The sequence below is a fragment of the Cnephaeus nilssonii genome (genome assembly GCF_951640355.1).
Source record: "Cnephaeus nilssonii genome assembly, chromosome: 2".
In the NCBI taxonomy this organism is placed as follows: domain Eukaryota; kingdom Metazoa; phylum Chordata; class Mammalia; order Chiroptera; family Vespertilionidae; genus Cnephaeus; species Cnephaeus nilssonii.
The window spans coordinates 46,902,178-46,922,241 of record NC_137073.1 but is presented as its reverse complement, the minus strand read 5'-3'; the positions used below and the strand labels follow the sequence as shown (position 1 = coordinate 46,922,241).

General features: G+C 41.8%; 1 protein-coding gene across 2 annotated transcripts in view; it reads right to left on the bottom strand.

The window, feature by feature from the left end:
• Positions 1 to 20,064, bottom strand: part of SEMA6A (semaphorin 6A) — a 125,804-nt gene that overhangs the window by 52,647 nt on the left and 53,093 nt on the right. For both annotated transcript variants that reach the window (XM_079783191.1, XM_079783190.1), the window contains exons 2-4: positions 7,244 to 7,381; positions 4,958 to 5,075; positions 712 to 772 (exon numbers count right to left, since the gene is read on the bottom strand). In XM_079783191.1, the coding sequence (XP_079639317.1) occupies positions 712 to 772; positions 4,958 to 5,075; positions 7,244 to 7,343 (279 nt within the window). In that variant the 5' untranslated portion in view covers positions 7,344 to 7,381. The remainder of the gene's footprint in view (positions 1 to 711; positions 773 to 4,957; positions 5,076 to 7,243; positions 7,382 to 20,064) is intronic.

Here is a 20,064-nt window from a genome sequence, read left to right as displayed (position 1 = left end):
TGCAAATTTCACATAAAATACCCAAATTAACTTGCTAAATTATGCTCATTTTGACAAAATACATGCCGTTGCCCTTTCCTTTCAGTTGATAAATCAATTTTCATAAAGCAGGCTTTTTCCTTAAAATATGGAAGTCATTTTCTTAAAAATAAAGGAGACATTCTCTTTAGGTGGACAAAGCTTTAATTCAGGCTACACTCCACGTAAATTCATGCACTAAAGGGGCCGTCTACCTCTATGGCAGATTTTATTAACTAAAATACCTCCATGCGGAGATATCAGGGGAGCCCAGGCTATATTTTATGTCTGTCTGAAATGGATAATGATCAAATTCCTGAGCCACAACAGTCAAATCAAACTTAATACTGCAAGACCTGGAAACATAACATTTAAACATTTGTGGGACAAAGTTTTACACATGAAAACTGATATTTTCCTGGACAAACATGGCAATATTTTATTGAAGGAATATAGGAATTACCTAAGATTCCAAAATGTGTATGTTCACATATGTGATGAATAAAATAGGACATATATAACTGTTTCTGAACATATATAAAGCCCTAACTTAGCCCCAAATTAAGATCTCACAAAATTATCTTAAATTATAATTGGCCATGTCCTCTCAATCCGTGCATTTAAAATGCAAATTCTCTTCACAAATTATCCTAAAGTCCTTCATTTCAGAAAGATGGTTTTAAAACTACTTACTTTGCTACAATAAATTTCTTCTGTGTGTGATGTGTCTATATCAACAGTATAAATATGGTCCCTATAAACAAAGAAAAATGAATACAATGTCAAACATAAGCATCAAGACAGTTCATTTTCTCCTGAATGAGTATGTATCTCACCCAAGGCAGATAAATCCATATCCCGCTGTAAAACAACAAGACACCCACGTGCAAGGAAGCGGGAAGAGCTTTCAGCACCTTTGGATGTGGTAGCATCTATTATGAAAACTCTCCTGCAATCTCTCTCATATCAGAACTGTAACCTCTGCATATCGTATAGTTCAGGAGAAAGGCCTACAAACGTTAAATTGGCCCCAAACTGGAATACAGATGGGTTCACATTTCAGTGTCTTCAAACCCGTGTACCAGACACTTGGTATTCAGCATGCCGCATCTGTTCATCAGGGGGGCGAATGAACGCTAACGTTAACGTTTGTCTCTGTCTCTCAGCCTTCGCTTTGGTGATGTGATTGGCAAGATGGAAGATGATAAAGGGAAAATTATTTCCAGAAGTCACTCTCTTCTTCACACAAGGATGGTCCACTAAGGTCTAAAATGTACTTGAGCCTAAGTTTCCGTTTCTTGCTTCTGTTCACCTTCCTGTTTCGCTGAGAACTTGGTTGTCTTTGTGACTCGCTGCCAATCTCCCCTAGGAAGCGGAGAGAGGAACCGGCAGCTCAGGTGTGGGGCTATATTTAACCATCCCCTTCTGTTTGAGCTGAGTACAAGGGTGTTTTTGTCTGGAATTCAGAAGAAAGAAAAGAAAAGAACTACACTCAACTGGGGAGATGGGGGGTTAGTGAGGGAAAGCAAAACAGCTCATTTTCCTTTGAAATAACATTGACTTTTTCTAAAATGCAGGAAGTCCTGAGGCTGGGAAATTACCCACAGCTTTAAACCAAGACCTCCAGGCTCCCAGGCAGACTCTCAAGTCCCTCATTACTTAAAAGAAAGGAGGAGGGTGGGGGGGCGGGGGGAGAAAGGAAAGGGGAAAGAAAGGAATTATCTGTCAGGATTTCTTCAATCCCCCCCCACCCCCATTTTTCCTCTCAATATTTTTGAAATCTTTTTGCAACCATTTTAAGGGAAGGTACAATAGATAAAAATAAAATAAAAACAGGCTCTCTTGTGTGAAAATAAAAGAAGAGGGCAAGGCAGTGGGCTTAGAAAATGTCCTTGCCTGCTATGAAAGAGTGCGAATGAGAATGTGTGAGGGGGAGAACAGGGAGCCTGCTTTGTAAATTGCTGAATTGGGAAGTTCTTCAGACTTCAGTAGGGTGCCAGAATTTCGCTGCCCTTTAATTTCCAGGCAGTTTTATTGCATTCCTTTATTACTTGTTTGACTTTATTGGTGGTGCTGTGGGTCAGGCTCATTATTGGAATGGAATTGCCTATGACTCTGGAATCAGGTTTGAGATGACTCCAGGTTTTCTTTGCTCTGCCTCTCCTCAAAACTTTAAGTAGGAGCCGAATATATGAATTGTAAATTAACGGCTGATTAATATGCATTGGCAATTCCTCAGAAAGCTCTTGGATTGCCCCCTCCTGGCATGACCTGTTTATGTTAATTAGCAGTTTAGAGATTAAAGGGAAGAAAAGAATTTACAAAATGGATAATAATGAAGCAGAATTGAAAGAGGTTCTTGCCATCAAGCCTCAGTCAGTCCACGGATTCTGGATGGCGCTTCCGATTGCTGACATAACTGTCTAGAAGAATTGGGAAGCCTTTTAAAAATACAGTCTGTGAATGAAATCTCCTTTTGGACAATGCAATCTTTTTCAATATCCAAGAGATCACATTGCCCAGCAAGCAGAAACAGTCCAGGGTCAAAGGTTATTCCTAAACAGAGACCAGTACATCCTAGGAATCATACACAGCTCTTATTGAATTAAGTTATTTGAACATAAACTGGCTTAATCCTAGGACTTCCTCTTCCCCATTCCAGTAAGTACCACTGAATTGTGTTGCCATGGCTTGAGCCTGGCGGAAGAATTTAACTTGAAATCGTGTTACTTGCTGCCTAGGAACCTGGATCTCTCAGAGCAATGATGGAAAATGTGAAATTAAAGTGAGAGGAGAGACCCTAAACATGGCAGCCACGGAACTCCTATAGGAATCTTCCAAGAGTGTGTATTGAAGGACAGTGGTTGAGTATAGAGTGAAAGCAGCTTGTCAGTGCTAGGGTTTCACAAATTTTAACTCTTACAAAAGGCAAGTCTGCTTCATAGTTTTTAAAAATTGAATGTGTTTCTTCTTTTTCCCCTTCCATTTCTTCTTTCTCCTTTTCTTGGTGTAAGGGGTTAGTTTAAAACGGTTTTAACCAGCTGGAATAATGGTCAGGATTAAGTCTGCATAGCACTTTGCTCCTAACTCAGGTACACCCTGGAACTGCAGCCCACAGCCATGCTAAATCATCAGGCATGTACCAGAGATTCCATTGCAAAGTGAACAATCTATAGAACGTTATCGAGTCAGCCTATTTCTCACAGACCCAATGTTTAATCATTTGTTTGGACCAGCTTTTAGATAATTGGATACAAATGTAGTCTTAGGAAACAAAAAATGATATTTAAGAAGAAGTTAATATTCTGCCACAGACATGTCTACTGAAGACCTTGGTTTTTGTTTTTTTTTAATATATTTTATTGATTTTTTACAGAGAGGAAGAGAGAGGGATAGAGAGTCAGAAACATCGATGAGAGAGAAACATCGATCAGTTGCCTCTTGCACACCCCCTTCTGGGGATATGCCCGCAACCAAGGTACATGCCCTTGACCGGAATCGAACCTGGGACCCTTGAGTCCGCAGGCCGACGCTCCATCCACTGAGCCAAACCAGTTTTGGCAAGACCTTGTTTTTTAATGAATGCATGCAATGACGATGTTCTTGGGCAATAGCTCTTAGAAGGTTATTCCCAGGACAAATATTACCACCTCTACTGCTCAGTAGGCTGTACAGTATAGGGAGTAATGACCCAGACTTTAAAGCAAGACCATTCTGGTTCAAATCCTGCTCTGTCATTTGGACCTAATCATTTACCAATTTTGTACTTTGGTTTCCTCCCATAAGACATGGGGATAATAATATTTCCTTCTCATAGACTTTCTTTCAGGATCGAATGAATTAACATTTATAAAGAACATAGAATTATATTTGCAATTTATATGGCACATACAACTAGTATGTACTATATAGTTTTTGTGAAATTTTTAAAAAAGTGTTTTGGCATTTCTCCCTGTCACCAAATGTGGGGTACTTAACGGATATTTTAATGTCACCGATGGTTTTGTTGTTGTTTTTACTTTATGTCGTACAGCTTGACATTTCAGAAAATCTACGTGCTTTAAAAGAATCAACCACTGTTGCTATTTACCTGTTCTTTACCTGTGCTCACAGCCAGACAAGAACCACAAACACAATCTTTATTTCTTTCTCCCTCTGTGAGATTATTAATCAATCTAAACTCAGTAAGACCACAGTGGAATTTCATCATGGTGTTCCTTGTTGCTGTTCATTTAGAAATTATTTTGAATGAGCTACACACCTTCAAAAGGGGATCATACATTGTTAGAATCCCAAGAGACTTCATTAAGATAATCTATTCCAACCTCTCATTTGACAGAGAAATATTCCAGGTAAATCAAGAGCGAACTTAAAACAAAAGCCTAAATCCATGTGATGCCTGTTTAGGCAGTTTTCTTACCATGCCAGTCAGCCTTAAGACATAGTGTGTTTAAATGACATTTCCCCAGTGGATGAATATTTTCTTACTAGATCCAACTCAAAGACTCTTTGGGTGCTACTGCCAATCTGTTAAAGTAATGATATATACTATCCATTCACTGCAGAAATACAAACAGTTTTAATATACACACACTATATAATAATGCATGTTTACACATTCAACTTAATTTAACAAACAAGTATCAAGGAGAAAGGCACTCTACTCAGTGCTTGAGTAAATATTTGCATATATGTTCAAGAAAAACATTGGATTACTTGCGTCTAAAATCCAAAATAGGCAATTATCTAAAGCCGTATTACGTCAGACAAACACAGAAAGTCTCAAAAGAATGGTTGCTTGACACACTAAAGTAGCCTTTAAATTAAATAACACTCTGTTTGGGAATGTCATGATCTTTAACAAGATGCATAGCGGGTCCATTTGTATCTCAGGACCTTCGGGTGCTTGGAAAGCAGAGCTGTGGAGCAGGCCACTCACCGGGCAGCGATGTAGAGGGTCCTGTTCATGATCATGATCATCTGGATGTCCAGTCGGTGCCTCTGCGTGCTGTTCCGTCCTGGCTTGTGGCCCACAAACACCGGATACTGTTTTGTATCTGTGAAAAGAGGAGATGGGGCAACAAAGGGAAAAGGAAATCAAGCCAAGCATTGCCAGGGCAGGGAGAGAAAGGGGGCTGTCTACAAAACAAAACCATATTTAAGTCAGACCATGCCACCATTTTCCATCTTCAATGAGTCTGTTATTTTAGGAAAAATTATGACGGAAGAGTGCTCTTTAAAAGAATGATCATGTTACAGTTTCATTTTCAGATGGTAATAAGCCTGCATTTATATTTCTAAGTGTCACCATTTCTGACTTGTCCCTCTTCCTGGGGCTTAAACTTGCAAGTGAACCCTTTACATGAAGGTGCTCTTTTTCCCCAGTTCTCTTTTCATCTTCTTTAGAGTGCTAAGCCTGGGGGGCAGTCTGCCAAAGATCTTGTCTCGGGACAAAACTGTTTCAAAGCGGCCTTCCCATCAATCACCACAAAGGCAATGTGGTCTGGAGGCGAGAGCCCTCGACCAGGAGCCAGAAGAAAAATACAGTCTCCACAGGCGTCCAGTTGGAATAATCTGCCATTGAAGGCGGCCCTGCTAGGTTGGTTGGCATTCTAGGAACTGTGGGAAGTTCGCTCTTGAGTTAAGCAATTGGTTGATCTCACAGAAACGGGCAGTTTGACAGGACAGGGTCAAACTGAGTGTAGCCAGTCGGGTGATCTGGACTTTCCCTGGCTTGGAGAGTCAGTGAGCCTAGTTCTCCTTTCTCACAGTTCTCTTTGGTTGACAGTGGGCAATTTGTAATAATGCCTCACCTTTAGACATACCTACATCTCAAAAATCTCTCTGCCTTTAATCCTACAAACTTCGGAGCACAAGCATTCCTCCAAAGAAACTAAGGACTCACATAAGATGAGTCACATTTAAAAAGCACTTGTTTTCAGAGGGTTGGGTGGGTATATAATGACTCAAAAACCATTCACAGATTTATGCTCAGACCCCTCACTTTAAACCTTAGTAGTATCTGGGCATGACTCACAGTGGGTGTCTTATTCAAGAGCCACAGTTATTTTACTCACAATTAAGCTCTAGTATGGAATTTTCTCATGCCTTTCTCCCCACTGCTCTGAAATTTCATTTACCCATTCATTAAGGAGCTTGCTAAAGCAGTATCATGTCTCTGTAGTATCAAGGTTCAAGTGCTCACTGGAGTATCCTTTTCAGCAGCACATTTGGGCTGGGGTCTCTTCTGATACCTATCTCAAATGGTGCTAAATTAATGCTTACTAAGGTTTGGTACCTTGAATTAGGTGGACTCTGCCACTTCAAGAATGATGATCTTGAACTACATAATTTGGCCTCAGTCATGTTCTGACTTCTGTTCTCTCATTGTTTTATGTATCAGTCTTGCCACCTCACCTTATAAAATTATCTTTTTCATCCCAGACCATCCAGCAGAAAGATGGGCATTAATAGACCTTATTAGTATTCCATATTAGTTTAAACATCTTTTGTATGGTTTATTTGATGTTTGTTTTGGGATAATTACTGGGAAAATATATATTTGGGGAAAATGCCCTCTTTCATTTTTAATGTGATAAAATATTTTGTCTTTTGGAGGGATGGAAAAAAAGTAGTAAATTGGCTGCTCCATCCAATATACAGGTAAATTTTCTTCATTTGAGGAGTCAACTAAATTCTCAATCATGTTGCTTTCTATCCTCATCAATGAAGCAGACCAAAAGGAAAGTTATATAAACAGTTAAAACAGGCCCTTGGGATTAAAATTCACTCTACCTAAATCTAGTAATGATATAATCTCTAAGTATAAAAAAAGTTTATTTTTGTCTCTAGAATGCTCCAAAGCAGCCTTACTATTTTCTGTCTTTATCTTCTAGCAAATTCATATGTTAATTACATATGAAAATGTGCAATACTAGTAATCCCCAAGGGATAGTGATATTGTCCCACAGCTGGTTTCCAGCTGGATCACAGCCTCTATGTGGTAACGGAGACTTCATCGAAAGTATTGAGGGACGTTTCAAATGCTCACACATATGTGTCCTACAATAGCATTTAATGAAGTTATAGAACGGGCATCTCACCGACTTGAATTAACTTTGCCACCTGCACAAGTTCAAAGTGACCAACAAGTCTCCTATTCTGTTAAACTTTTTAATGTGTTACAGTGTCCACAAAGGGAGAGAGTGGGATTGTGGGTACTTACAGTTGCCATGCGAAATACTGATTGGCTCAGAATCTTCTGGGAAGCCAGCCCCAGCGCAGTGCAGCAGTGTGAGATATAGCAGCAAGGCTTCTGGCCTCATAGTAGTTCAGCGGGGAGACTTTCTTTCTCTACTTCACCCTGCCAAAGAGCAAAGAAGGATTTTCTTTCTCTTTTTGCAAGTCAGCTCTATTCCATAAAAATGAATTGGCATTGAAGATAAAGTTAAGAGAAAAGAGGTCTCTGCTTCACATCTTTTCCATTGTGAATTCACTGATGATTGTGTTTTACATAAGGAACCTGCATCCATCTATTACCCAACGGCACACCCGCCTTCCCCAGGCATCCGCGCGCTTTCACAAAGCTTCTCCCAGACATGTGACAGAGAGCCTTAGTTCCTCTGTCCTCAGCCTATAATAGGCTATTATCGGCGGCTATTTCACAATTATGAAACGGCATCCCTCAAAATGTGAACAACTGAAGAAACATTTTTTGAAAGGTGTAAATCCCTTTTCCTTCTCAGCAGGTTTTTAGCATCAAGACGTGTTTTGTTTGGCCAGCCCAGGATCTTTCAAAAATTTGTAGTTGCCAATATTGAAAAATTAGGAGATTTCTAAACTTTATACAAATCAGAATGTCTTTCTTTCTTCTTTTCTTTCTTTTTTTTAAATCCTCACCCAAGTATATTTTTTCTATTGATTTTTAGAGAGAGTGGAAGGGAGGGGGAGAAACAGAGAGAGAGAAACACATCATGCAAGAGAGACACATTAATTGGTTGCTTCCCGCATGCACCCCAACTGGGGCCAGGATCGAGCCTGCAACTGAGGTACGTGCCCTTGACAGGAATTCAACCCAAGACCTTCCAGTCTGAGGGCTGACGCTCTAACCACTGAGCAACCAGTTAGGGCCAGAATATTGACCTAAATAACATATTGACCTAAATAACAGTTCCTCTCAGGCACCACACCCCTCCCTACCCCCAACACACACACACACACACACTCTCTCTCTCTCTCTCTCTCTCTCTCTCCCTCCCTCCCTCCCTCCCTCCTTCCCTCTCTCCTATACCTATAACTGGTCCCATATTGACCTAAATAACAGTTCCTCTCAGGCACCACACCCATCCCTACCCCCAACACACACACACACTCTCTCTCTCTCCCTCCTTCCCTCTCTCCTATACCTATAACTGGTCCCATTCACTATTTCCATTACCTGCTTGACCCTTTAGTTGAGATTTTCACCCTTGCTTTCTGTAATTCCATAGTAATTCTGTAGTGACCTTAGACATACATAAAATTACAGAATCGAATCTGTGATTAAAAAGAAGTAAATGGCTCTTTTCAGACTCTGAAGAATACTCTAGGGAGAATTTGAAGCCACATCTTGAAATGGGAGGGTTGATTTTTTTTTAAAAAAGCATATCCCTGTATATTTTAGTCTCATATACCACCTTGCAATGAAATAGTCATGAATAAAAATGCCAGATATACTGTTCTACCCATCTGTATTTTCCTAAAGATGCTCTTTATGTGTAGAAAAAAACTCTAAATCTTAGAAGTAAAAACCATTCCACGTAGAGCAGCTGGATACAGTGAAAGAAGACTATTAAAACAGTAAATATCACATAATTCTGAGGCATATTTCAAACAAGTGTTGCTCTATCAGGGAAGTTAATGTAAAATGAGGATATCTTTTCATCTCTCCAGAGTAAAGCCTTAGAAGTAGCCTGCCAAAGATGATCTCTTTTGAACAAAGCTATTTTACATTAGTCCATCCATCATTTAAGATTTGTGTGTAGAAAGGTCAAACTTAGTAACAAACTGCTAACTTACGCTTTTTAGAACACCACTTAATATAAGATACCTATGTCTCTCTTTTTCATGCCAAAAAAAGCATTAACAAGTCCGGAGTGTTGCATTACAACTTATAATTTTACAGTTACCGCTGGGTCTTAATCGTTTTTTCAGTTGAAAAGTGCACATTAATTAATTGGCTTTATCTTAAAAATCAAAGAGGGAGCGAGGCTGAAAGAATAGCCAAATCAATTCCATATCTTCAGCTCTGATGTGTAGATTAAAATTAAACTTTAAATGATAACTTGTTCAAAGGGGTGACCTGTTACCAAGAGACATAGGCAGGTTAAACACAGTAGCCCATTCATCCATTCATTTTCCAGTTCTTCCTATTCTGGAGAATCTCATCCCAAAGTGAAGAAGCTCTGAGGTACTCATATTTGTTTCTCATAGTTTGTGTTCAGTATAACAATGAAGAGGTGAAATCAATAATAAGAGTTAAGTAAAACATAAACCAGACATCAGTTGGCTGGTATATTTTAGATGAGAAAGTATATGGGGAAGAGGAAGCGGCAACATTTACCAAGAGCTCCAGAGCAGTATTACAGTGTTATACAGGAGCATAGTACCTCAGAGAGTTTGCAGCATGTAATGGAAGAATAATGGGACTCAAAAGACCGAGTCTCATTTCTTTAGCAATCTTTGGGAATATGTGTATACTTTTAAAGATTAATTTTTCTTGACATGACAAATGAATCTCTATCCTTCCACAACTGCATTCATTTTTGTGCAAATGTCCTACAAGCTAATAAAGTTCTGCTATTTTATTATATCTCCTGATTTTATCTTTTTCCATCTTAAAATTGGGTTAGATGCAACATTCTCAACCCCAGAGGCAGGCAGGAAGAGCATTGCATGCAGAATAAATATACTTATTACACATTTCAGTGGCTTCTTTTAATCCCTACACATAGCCAGGATCATGGCTGAGATGGGTTATTTAAATATCTCCAGGTTTAGCCCTGGCTGGTGTGGTTCAGTGGTAGAACATCAGCCCAAGGACCAAAGGGTCTTGAGTTCTATTCCCAGTCAAGGGTACCTTCCTGGGCCCCAGACAGGGTGCAAGCAGGAGGCAACCAGTCGATGTCTCTCTCTCTCTCTCTTCCCCCCCCTCCCTCTTTTCCACTTTCTCTAAAAGTCAATGGAAAAACTTATCCTCAGTGAGGATTAACAAAAAATTTAAATATCTCCAGGTTTAGAATAGGGCTCTAGGCCAGGAAAAAAATAGCTGTTTCATGTGTCTTTCTATCATCACACCATCAAGTTGTTAGCATGTACATCATATGGGTGAGGGTGTTCCAGCAGTACCAGTTAATCTTGCCAGTCCACATGAACACCTTACAATTTCTTCAGCTGAGGCTTTGATGTATAGCTGCTCCCTTCCTACACAACTTCGGGCTCTAAACCTTGTAAATATATAGTCAATATATTTTCTTATTGAAGTGATTATTTGGTGGAGAGATCCCAATTCAATCACACTGTCATTTTCCATCCTGTAGAACATAGGTTGGCTATCCCCGCTAAGAGCAATGGGATTGGCTGGGAGAACAAAAGCAAACAAGAACTTTCCACTGTGCCTCAAAATCTTGAGTTGGCTGGGCTGCGGCGATTAAAGATATTGTTTAGGTAATCTTTGAAACTTTAAGTGTTACCTAAAAATGTTTTGGGGCATCTGCAGACATTTGTTGGTTTCCCTCTCTGTAACCCTGCTTATAGAGGCTAACCTGGCAGACTAAAGCAGCTATCCAGAAAATTAGATAATGGAAAGATGGTCAATATGAGGATTCTAAACAAAAGTAAGTAATTTACTTCAGAAGGAAGCTTATTATGCCTGAATTTTCCATCTAATTTTCTCAACCTTCCATTATGCTTAGCCTGAAGAGAAATGCCCTTTGTAAAATACACCATTACTATAAAGTTGTAATCCTATTCTTTCCTAACCCACAAAATTCATGGAAAACCTTAAGCTAGTTTAATAGGCATCTGTTGGTGAATTTATTAGGTCTGTTTGGGTTAATCTAAAGTTAATTATACAACTTTATTCTGAGTCAGATGGTCAAGAATTGTGTTGACTTTCTACATGCTCTGAGCCCTGAGAAAAATTCTTTTTACTGTAATTTTCCCCTATAGTTTTTAAGGCCAAACTAATGCATAAAGTGGTGTTGTGACTGCTGGCTGCCGTAAGCTAAATGGACCTTGCAGAAGGCCAGGAAACTAGCCTTCAGGCATTCCAGATTGAGGACCAAACAAAAGAGATTCAAAAGAGTCTGTATGAAAATCCTGTGACTGTGTTTGTGTCGATAATTGTTTTTTAAAATGATCAAATATTCCATTCCACCACTCCACCCTCCATACCCTTGTCATTCATATAGCAGGTCATTGTGTCAGCAAAGCATTAACAAAGGGAATGTCACTAGAACGGTTAGAGTAGGTAGAGCTAGATAGACATGAGCCAGATAGATGGCTACCATCAAGGGGAACACGGGGGAGACGTAACAAACAAGAATTAACCAAGAGTTAGAAGACACAAGAGTGAGGAAGGGAGAGACTTGAAACCTCCTCCAGGATGTGGTCTATAGCTTTAATCCAGGTGAGGCATCCTTGAAACCTGAGGAAGTTTTCAACTCAACTCCAGGGTATAAAATCTCAGATGCCCAAATGAGTGGGGCACTTGGTTCAGCTTTGGCCAGCTAAGCTTCCTGCTTGGACTATCTCTGAGTGTATTTCCTTTTCTTGCAAATACACTCTTGCATGCTTTGCTTCTATTTGGTACTGTCTCTTGTTTGAATTCCTCCCTACAAGCAAGACAAGAACCGAGGGCACAGAGACCACTTATGACAGAACTGGAAATGATTATGAAGTCAGAGAATGAGGTCATACATTGCTACATCTTATTTCTGATTAATCAGGTTAATTTCATAAGAGCCGCCAGGCCTGGGAAGTCCAGGCACAGGACCACTCCCATTTACCCCAAGATTCAGTCAATTCTCTGCCCAAGTATTTCCCCAAATCCTGCCTGGCAAAATCTACTTGGACTCACAAAACTGGTAGGAATTGGCCAAAGCTGGCTCACAGAGAACAAATAAATAAACAAACTAGCTGCTAGCATTTAGGAGAGGAAAGAAAAGTGGAGACGATTTAACATACAACTCCAGATTTCTGGTTTCTTAAAAAAAGAAATCAGAGATCTGGCTTTGTGGGCCAAAATTATACATGACCTACATTCCAGAGCTGAGGAGTAGCTGTCTAAAGCAGAGGCGCTGGCCCTCTCCAGTTGGAAACATTCCCACCACTCTCCATTGTCTTCTGAAGCCTTTCTCACCCCCTAAAACTTTACTGCCTGACCCCGGAAAACGCTGAGGGCAACCTTCACTCCACCCAGGAGCAGCATCTCACCACTGCTGCTCGAGTTATTGTGCTCGTCCTTGCCATCATGTGCAAGTTGCTCTGTGTCAGTCAGTCTTAGCAAGTGAACCTGGTGGGACCCAATGTCTGTGCACACAGATGAATGGATGTTGCTTGTTTCAAACACACAGTTGGGCAGCTGCACACTGTTTACATGTCCAACTGCAGCAAACAGTTCATCAGTGCACTTGGACTTGGCTGTAGCAGTACAATTTGTGTCTGATTTGGAACAACAACAGCATCTTCCAGAACACTGGCATCCAAATGAACATGTTAATAATAAGTGGGGAAAAAAGATGAGAAAAATAATTTACCTGAAAACTAGCAAATACAAAATGTGCTTGATAATTGTGGCCTAGAGATAAAAAGGAAGTGATAGCAATGGCCCTTTTTCTAAGAGGCAAATTACTACCAGGTTTCAGTAATTCTCTTAAGAAGCACATTTTCTAGTCCTGTCTGGGTAGCTCGGTTGGAACGTCATCCTGTGCTCCAAAAGGTCGTTGATTCGATTCACGGTCAAGAAACATACCTAGGTTATGGGTTGGATCCCCCATAGGGGTGAGGCAACCAATGTGTTTTTTTCTGTCTCTCTCCCTTTCTCTAAGTTCAATAAAAACATGTCCTCAGGTGAAGATTTAAAACAAAAAAGCACGTTTTCTACTGCCATCATGGGAAGTTTTAAAGATAATAATTCACACTGGCCTTAATAGAAAGAAGGGTAGGCTAACAGTGTGACCCTGGGTAAGTCACGCAGCCTCCTTGGCCGCTAGTTTCCTCACCTGTAAATTGGAAGGATACGGAATGTAAAAGCCTCTGGTACTCCTCCAGGCTCTGAGATTGTACAGTTCTAGGCGACTGTGCCCCGATGAAGAAGGGAGTGGGTATGTGAAGATGATTAGGGAGGACAGTACATGGAGTGACCCTGGGCCGGGACACGTCATTGTAACCCGTGTCCAAGGCCAGGGACACCACCTGGAGGTGTGAGGGTGGGAGGAGGAGGAGGAGTTGAGGCGGGTGGCTGCTGGAGCTCCGCACGGTGGGCAGTGGGGCCCGGCGCTGGTGCTTGTCTTGGCACGCGCCAGGTTTATGGCTCTGGGATTATGGCAGCGGTTGGGCAGTAAAAGCCCCATGCACCTGGTGAGCGCTCTTTCCAGAGGGAACACGGCTGGTTTTCCTGCCCTCTTTCCTGGTTCCCCTCAACTGCACTTGGCTTGGGAACTCTGGAGGTAATCAGTGCGTCTGTGAGGGAGCGGCACTGTGTGAGGCAGTGATGAGGGATGGAGCAGCCCAAGCGCACCTCACTGTCCCTGTCCTCGGACTGCTCTAGGACCCGCATGGAAGCTGCAGTTCCTCAAGCCGGAGCAAAGAAACCCCAGCAGGCGGCACTGCCTTAGGACAGTTTTAGGACAAAGTTCAAGTCCCATAAGTACAGAAATTCTAACCTGGCCAAAGAGACCGCCGTTGTTACTGTGTAATCACATTCGGAGCTTCGTTGGGTTTTACACGAAGGATAACATTTTCGTTTTTATTGCTTCAGCTGTCTGACCTCCGCATCTTTGCCCATACAGGGGGATTGTCTTTGTAAATCTGAATCGAAATCAGTTTTAAAGCTCCTACATGAAATCAAACTACTGCTAATAAAGAGAGGGGAGCAGGAAGAGCAGAGGGTAAAATCCTGGGCTTTGGATTCCTCTGTCCCACTGGCTTGCTGGGACTGCTGGCAAAATGCTGGCACTTCCTGAGCCTCCGTTCCCATCTTCGGTAAAACGACCGCAAGGTTGGTTGTGAGATAATGCACATAAGCATTTGTAGCTCTCGGAAAATGTTTGTCAGTGGAGATACAAAAAATTACCTCTTAATACCTTTTCTTGGAGTTCCTTAAGAAATTCGCAGGACGGCCCCAGACTAGTAACTGGTGTTTCGCTTGTTCAGCGGAGAAGCAGCCCTCTCTCACCCTCCTCCTCCCCCTTCCTCCTTGAGGCCGCCAGCTGCCTCACACTGGACTGGGCAGCTGGAGAAGGAGGAGAGTCTGCCCCAGCATGGCATAACTGAGTGTGGGATTTTTTAAATGCAGATCACAGTACTCACACAAATGCAAAGGAAAATAATGATTTGGGAAATGGAGAATGGATAGGGTGGAAATAGAGATTTGCTGAGCACTTTGTGTGTGCAAGGTACATATGCATATTATTTAACATCACAGCAACCCAGAGACACGGGCCTCATTATCTCCATTGTGCACACAAGGACACTGAGGCTCAGAGTAGCTGGACAACATGTCCAGACAGCACACAGTCCACATGTGCAACACATCCGGGAAAAGGGAAAGCCAACCTGCAAACCCTGGTCTCTGTGATGTCAAGGTTTGCGTCTTTCCCAGTACAAAGAACGGGGGCCAGAAGGAAGGCTGGGAAGAGATGCTAGCATAAACGGAAACTGCACTTAAGGTAATAGTTGGCATGGACAGAGTGGCTGAACATCCCTAATGGCTTCAGTAATAAAAATCTATAAAAGGAGTACACAGTGGCTTGCAAACATGTCGGCGTGCAAGGCTCATTCCACTTTATGGCCCTGTGCTTGCAGGCTCAGGTGATAGGAAAGATGCAAACGCTTCTCAACCACAGTTTTAGGAGGAATTGATTATCTCGTGACACCACTGTGTTCAGAGAAACCACTTGCTTACAGCCTCCTTAATAGTAATGTTTTAAAGTCAATATATCAGAGAGAACAGGGTAAGGACAAGGCTGCCTGCTTTACTAGCTGACACGATAAACCGATTTGGACACCTCTCAAGTTAGAGTAAGAAACCTCTGCCCAGAGAGAGGAGGGAGGGCAGGTGTTTGTGCAAAAAATCCAGCTTGCTGCACGCTGAGGACCTGTCTCACAGAGATCTGAACTGCTGATTATTCTTGCACCAAAGGAACATTTTGAGAATTACAGAGTGTTTCAACAGCAGGTGTCCTTCACTGACCTACCCAGCCCTGTGTCCCGGACTGGAGCAGAAAGAGGATGCTGCTGTCCACAGGATGCATAGCTGGGCCCCCCGAAGATTACTTCCCAAATGGAATTAGGAACAACTTGGCCATTGATTTTGGTTGAAACCTTTACTGTACACCCAATCTTCAGGGACCACGCTGGCCACTGTTTGCTGATATTGCATTAAGATATAAGGCTCATGCAAATGAGAAAAATAGCTCTAGCCTCTTAATAAGGCAGCTAGTCTTTCTCTCCTCCTCTCCTCAGCCATTAGCAGAGACATAAAAGGACCCATTTCGGAGGAAAGGGAAATGCCACAGACCAAACTTCCCCATGTTTTGGAGAATGATGATGGCATTCTATGGAGCATAATAATAAATATCGACTGTGTATAATTGATGTTCCATTTTAAGTCTAAAACCACTATCACAAAGGAACAGGAAGCCAGCTATGAATTTAGAAGAACAGTGAGAAAAAAATATTTTTGGAAAAATTAAGGTTGTTTGTAAACCTGTTATCTTCTAAGGGGAGAAGGCAAGCCTTGTGTTTCAGGTGATCCTTTGTCACGACAGTTTTCTTTCTCTCTACCAACACCCCTACACACTCCCACACTCCCTCGCACTCTTGAGCCAGTGCATTTAATGTACTTTGCTTGGAGGTTTCAGATACAGTCTAACGACTCTTTAGGGCTCTGCAGTTATGGTCATGATCTTAGCAGGCCTGATAATACTGTGGCCAACCAGCTTGATCTCAAAGAGCTGCAACAATTCCCATCATATTTACCGATGTCACACCCCAGCTTTTTGCCACCTCTGTCTTTTTCAACTTCTGTGATTTGCTGAACTCAAACATCTGCTCCAGAAACAGAAACAAATGCCCCCTTTGTTTTCCTGTTAAGGAAACTGAGGCCCTGAGAAGTCAGGTTCCTTGCGAAATGCGGCCCAGTTCAAAAGTGGCAAAGCTAAGCAGCAATTGAGGACGCCTGACTCCTCCACCAGGCTCTGTCCCTACATTATGCTGCTTTCAGAAAGGAAGCCAAGACTCATTCATTTCTCCTTGGCTTGCTGCCTGATGTTCATTACTTCCATTGCCTGATTTCCATCTTACTGATTCCCTGCTTTTCTGCTGGGAGCCGGCTCTGTGCTAGATGCTGGTACAGACAGAGATGGAAAAAAAGGTCCCCTGTGTCACCCCTACCCCCACAGGACCTCACTCTTTAGTAGATGGGCCTCAACGGCTCTGGGCCATTGTCCCCAAAATAGAACATGAACAGACAACAATAACTTTTCAAAGAGAAATTAAAATTCTGTTAGGAAGAATACTGCCTGGAGCATGAAGAGGTTGCAGAGGCATGTGGGTGGGGTGACCGGTGAAGGCCTCTGGTTGGAGAAAGCCTGGCAGGTTGCACGATGGTACACTGTGGACCGTGGGGGTTAGAGGAGGGGCAAGACATTTCAGGTAGAAAAACAAGGTCAAGAGAGTGGGATGTTAAAATAAACAACTCCATGCCAGTTGGACTTTCAGAAAGTCAAATTGGACCATTTCACTCTTTGCTTAAGGAGTTTCAAATTATTTGTCTAAATAGATGGATTTTTTTTTTCACTTCATCTAAAGTTCAGTCTAATAATTATAGCAAAATAAAGATCGTGTCTGATTACTCTTTCCTTCTAAGAATACGGTAAAAGAAGAAGGAGGGGCAGGGAGTGGGGCATAGGTGTGAAGCCAAATCTCAGAAGATTGGTGTTTAGTCCTTCAAGGTGCTATGTGAGTTACTGTCACAGTCCTCTCTCTTTGGGTGTCTGTACATTTGTAATTTCATTAAAAATGAAGTAAAGGGCAAAAGTAACATGCCTAAATTGAGGGCACTTTCCCCAGCCCTTAGAAAAATGTTTGTAGAGAGACTTCAACTAGAGATATTAATGACCGGAGTTTTCCATGATCCTTTGTCAAAACCCTAAGCTGATTTGAACCAAAATAGAGCAATCATTGGCCTTTGACAGGATGCCTCTCCCTGGTAATTTCTCCTCTGTTCAGTGTGGTAAACAGAAAACAGAGCCTCCCAGCCATAACTCTCCCCTTCCTGCTCCTTGCTTGGCCTGGGATTGCTCAGGCCCACATGGCTGCAGGGATGTGTTCTCTCCCACTTTGGAGTGGAAGTCAAGTCAAACTTGGCTCAGAGAGAAATAAAAACAACCTGCAAGCCTCCTTCTCTGAACTCTGAGTAATGGCCTAAAATAACAATATCACCAATCACAAATGATTGGAACTTTGACTGAACCCTACAAAAACTCTTACTGCCTTTTTGGTAACAAGTCTCAAGATCAGGATGTGAAAAACATTCCCTTGAAATTAGACTTTGGATCAGGCTCTCTCGCGCTCGCTGCATGCCACTTTTCATTGTGCTCCTTGTCTCCTTCAATGAGCTCTGATGCTCTCCCAGTCCCCCGAGAGCCAAAAACAGAGTTTAAATTTGACTACAAGCTTCTAATTGTATATCAAGAGACATCATGTCATTTTAGGATCCGCTCCACAACGAAGCATGATACCGCTGACTAGGGTTTTTCATCAGTAAAATATTATAAACATAGTGGATTATCTATATGTATATCTCATCCAGAACAAAAATGAGATGGAAACATTATCTCTTGAGTTTCCACAATGCTCTTATATTCTTTAGGAAATTCGTTTTTTTTAATTAAAAAGGGTGGGCGGGGAAGGGAGAAAGTGGGGGGAGAGTAGGGGAGGGGAAGAGAAGGGGGGGTGCGGTAGAACCTGTGCTATGTTCTGATAAACCAGATGAAAACTGCAAACCCATACATTTAAACCTATTTAAATTTATTATTGAATTTGGAAGATATTTTTCTGGAATGAGTGATATCTTTATTGGCTTTGCTCATGTTCTTTACACAGAGAGAGCTCCTCATCAGGCTGGCTGGATTTACTGGGAGCGGGTATCAGTTTGAATTGGGGTGGAGAGAGCACCATTCACTAGTTGCCTCTTCCCAATCAGTCAGATCTAGTGATAACACTCCCTAAAATGCCCATCTGTTTTTAAAGTGAAATCCTACCCTCAAAATTAATAACTATTTCCAAACATCCTGAAAATATGCTTCCTTAAGGCCAAATAAGAGTAAGTTCCAGGAAACTATGCGTTTGTTTGAATGTCTCTAGCACATAACGACTTGGTTCCTTATGTAGGTGACTTAAAGGTCACTGTACAGAAACAGATTTACAGACCCGTTCACAGAGATGAAGGGGGTCAGCATCTGGATGAACTATTATGTTGGTAGTAGTTCATTTTAATTAAATATACCTTGCTTCTCCGTAAGTTTATAAGAAAACCAAGGTTCATTTCTCTCTGTTCCTCTAAATGTGGATGAAACAAGTTGGTTTTGGAAATACAGGTCCACAATCCCTTATTTGCAATTACAAAAAAACAAAACAAAACAAAAACAAACCCCCAAACCTGGAAACCAAAAGTTTTCCTATTCATTCTGTGGCAAAACTTGACCTGAACTGACATGAGACCATTTAAAGTCTTTTTTAATCTAACTCTTAGGATGCATATGTATACATTTCACTGCACAAACATTGGTGGTTGGATTACTGGATGCTGCCCCCACAGGCATATATGTCCCAGATTACTGTTCCTGAAATCTGAAAAATTTAAAACCCCGAAAAACATCTGTTCCAAGAAGAGACTGTGGAACTTTATTCCTTCATCCCTGAGGAGATTAAAAAGGAGGGCAAGGAGACCCTCTGAGCAGAATTTCCAGCACTGGTTCTAAACCCAGGAACTCTCCAGTGACCCCACGGTGAAGCGTGAGATTCCCATAGAATTTTAAAAATGTAATCGATTTCACTTATATTTTAAAATCTTATTACAAAGTATATTATCATATTATACTTTACTTGCAAGAATAATTCAGAGATTGTGAATTGCTGACTGTGTTATCTAGTCTTAATTTCCTATCTTGTGTTCATAACAGGGTTCCCGGCTCCTAGCCATACAAGCAACTGACAAGAACTGGCTGCCACAACATGAATGATGCTCAGCACGGAGGTGATCTTGGTAGAGACGGTCTGTCTCATGCCTCTCGGGTGAGCAGTGACATCCCGCAGCGCACGTGTGACTGCCTCACCCGGTGCAGCAACCCCAGCCTGGACACACTTCATCTTCCTTCCATCTGACAGCCAACTACAGGTGGGTCAGCCCCCTTCTTCTCTCCGTGCTAAATGTGTCGCCGTCGCAGGCTCTCTGTGCAGTTGGTGGTGGTGTCTCCAAAGGAATATCCACAGTGTCTGCAGCCTGTAACCTTTCTCTCCCCAGAGGAATGACCCCGGGGATGGCTTTTTCCAGCTCCCATAATCAGAGGGAATGGTCAGCTGGCAGGGTCTGCTCGCTGCTTAATTTTCAAATACCTGCAACTTTCTTTTCATATAACACCAGTAAGCTGAAGGATTAAGTTTAAAAAATGAAGAATTTGTATTTCAAGACTAATTTGGGAGGGCAACTGTTATCTTGGGGAGTGACAAAGGAGGAAGACATACTCTCTCCCTCTTCCCTTCCTCTAGGAAGGGCCTCTC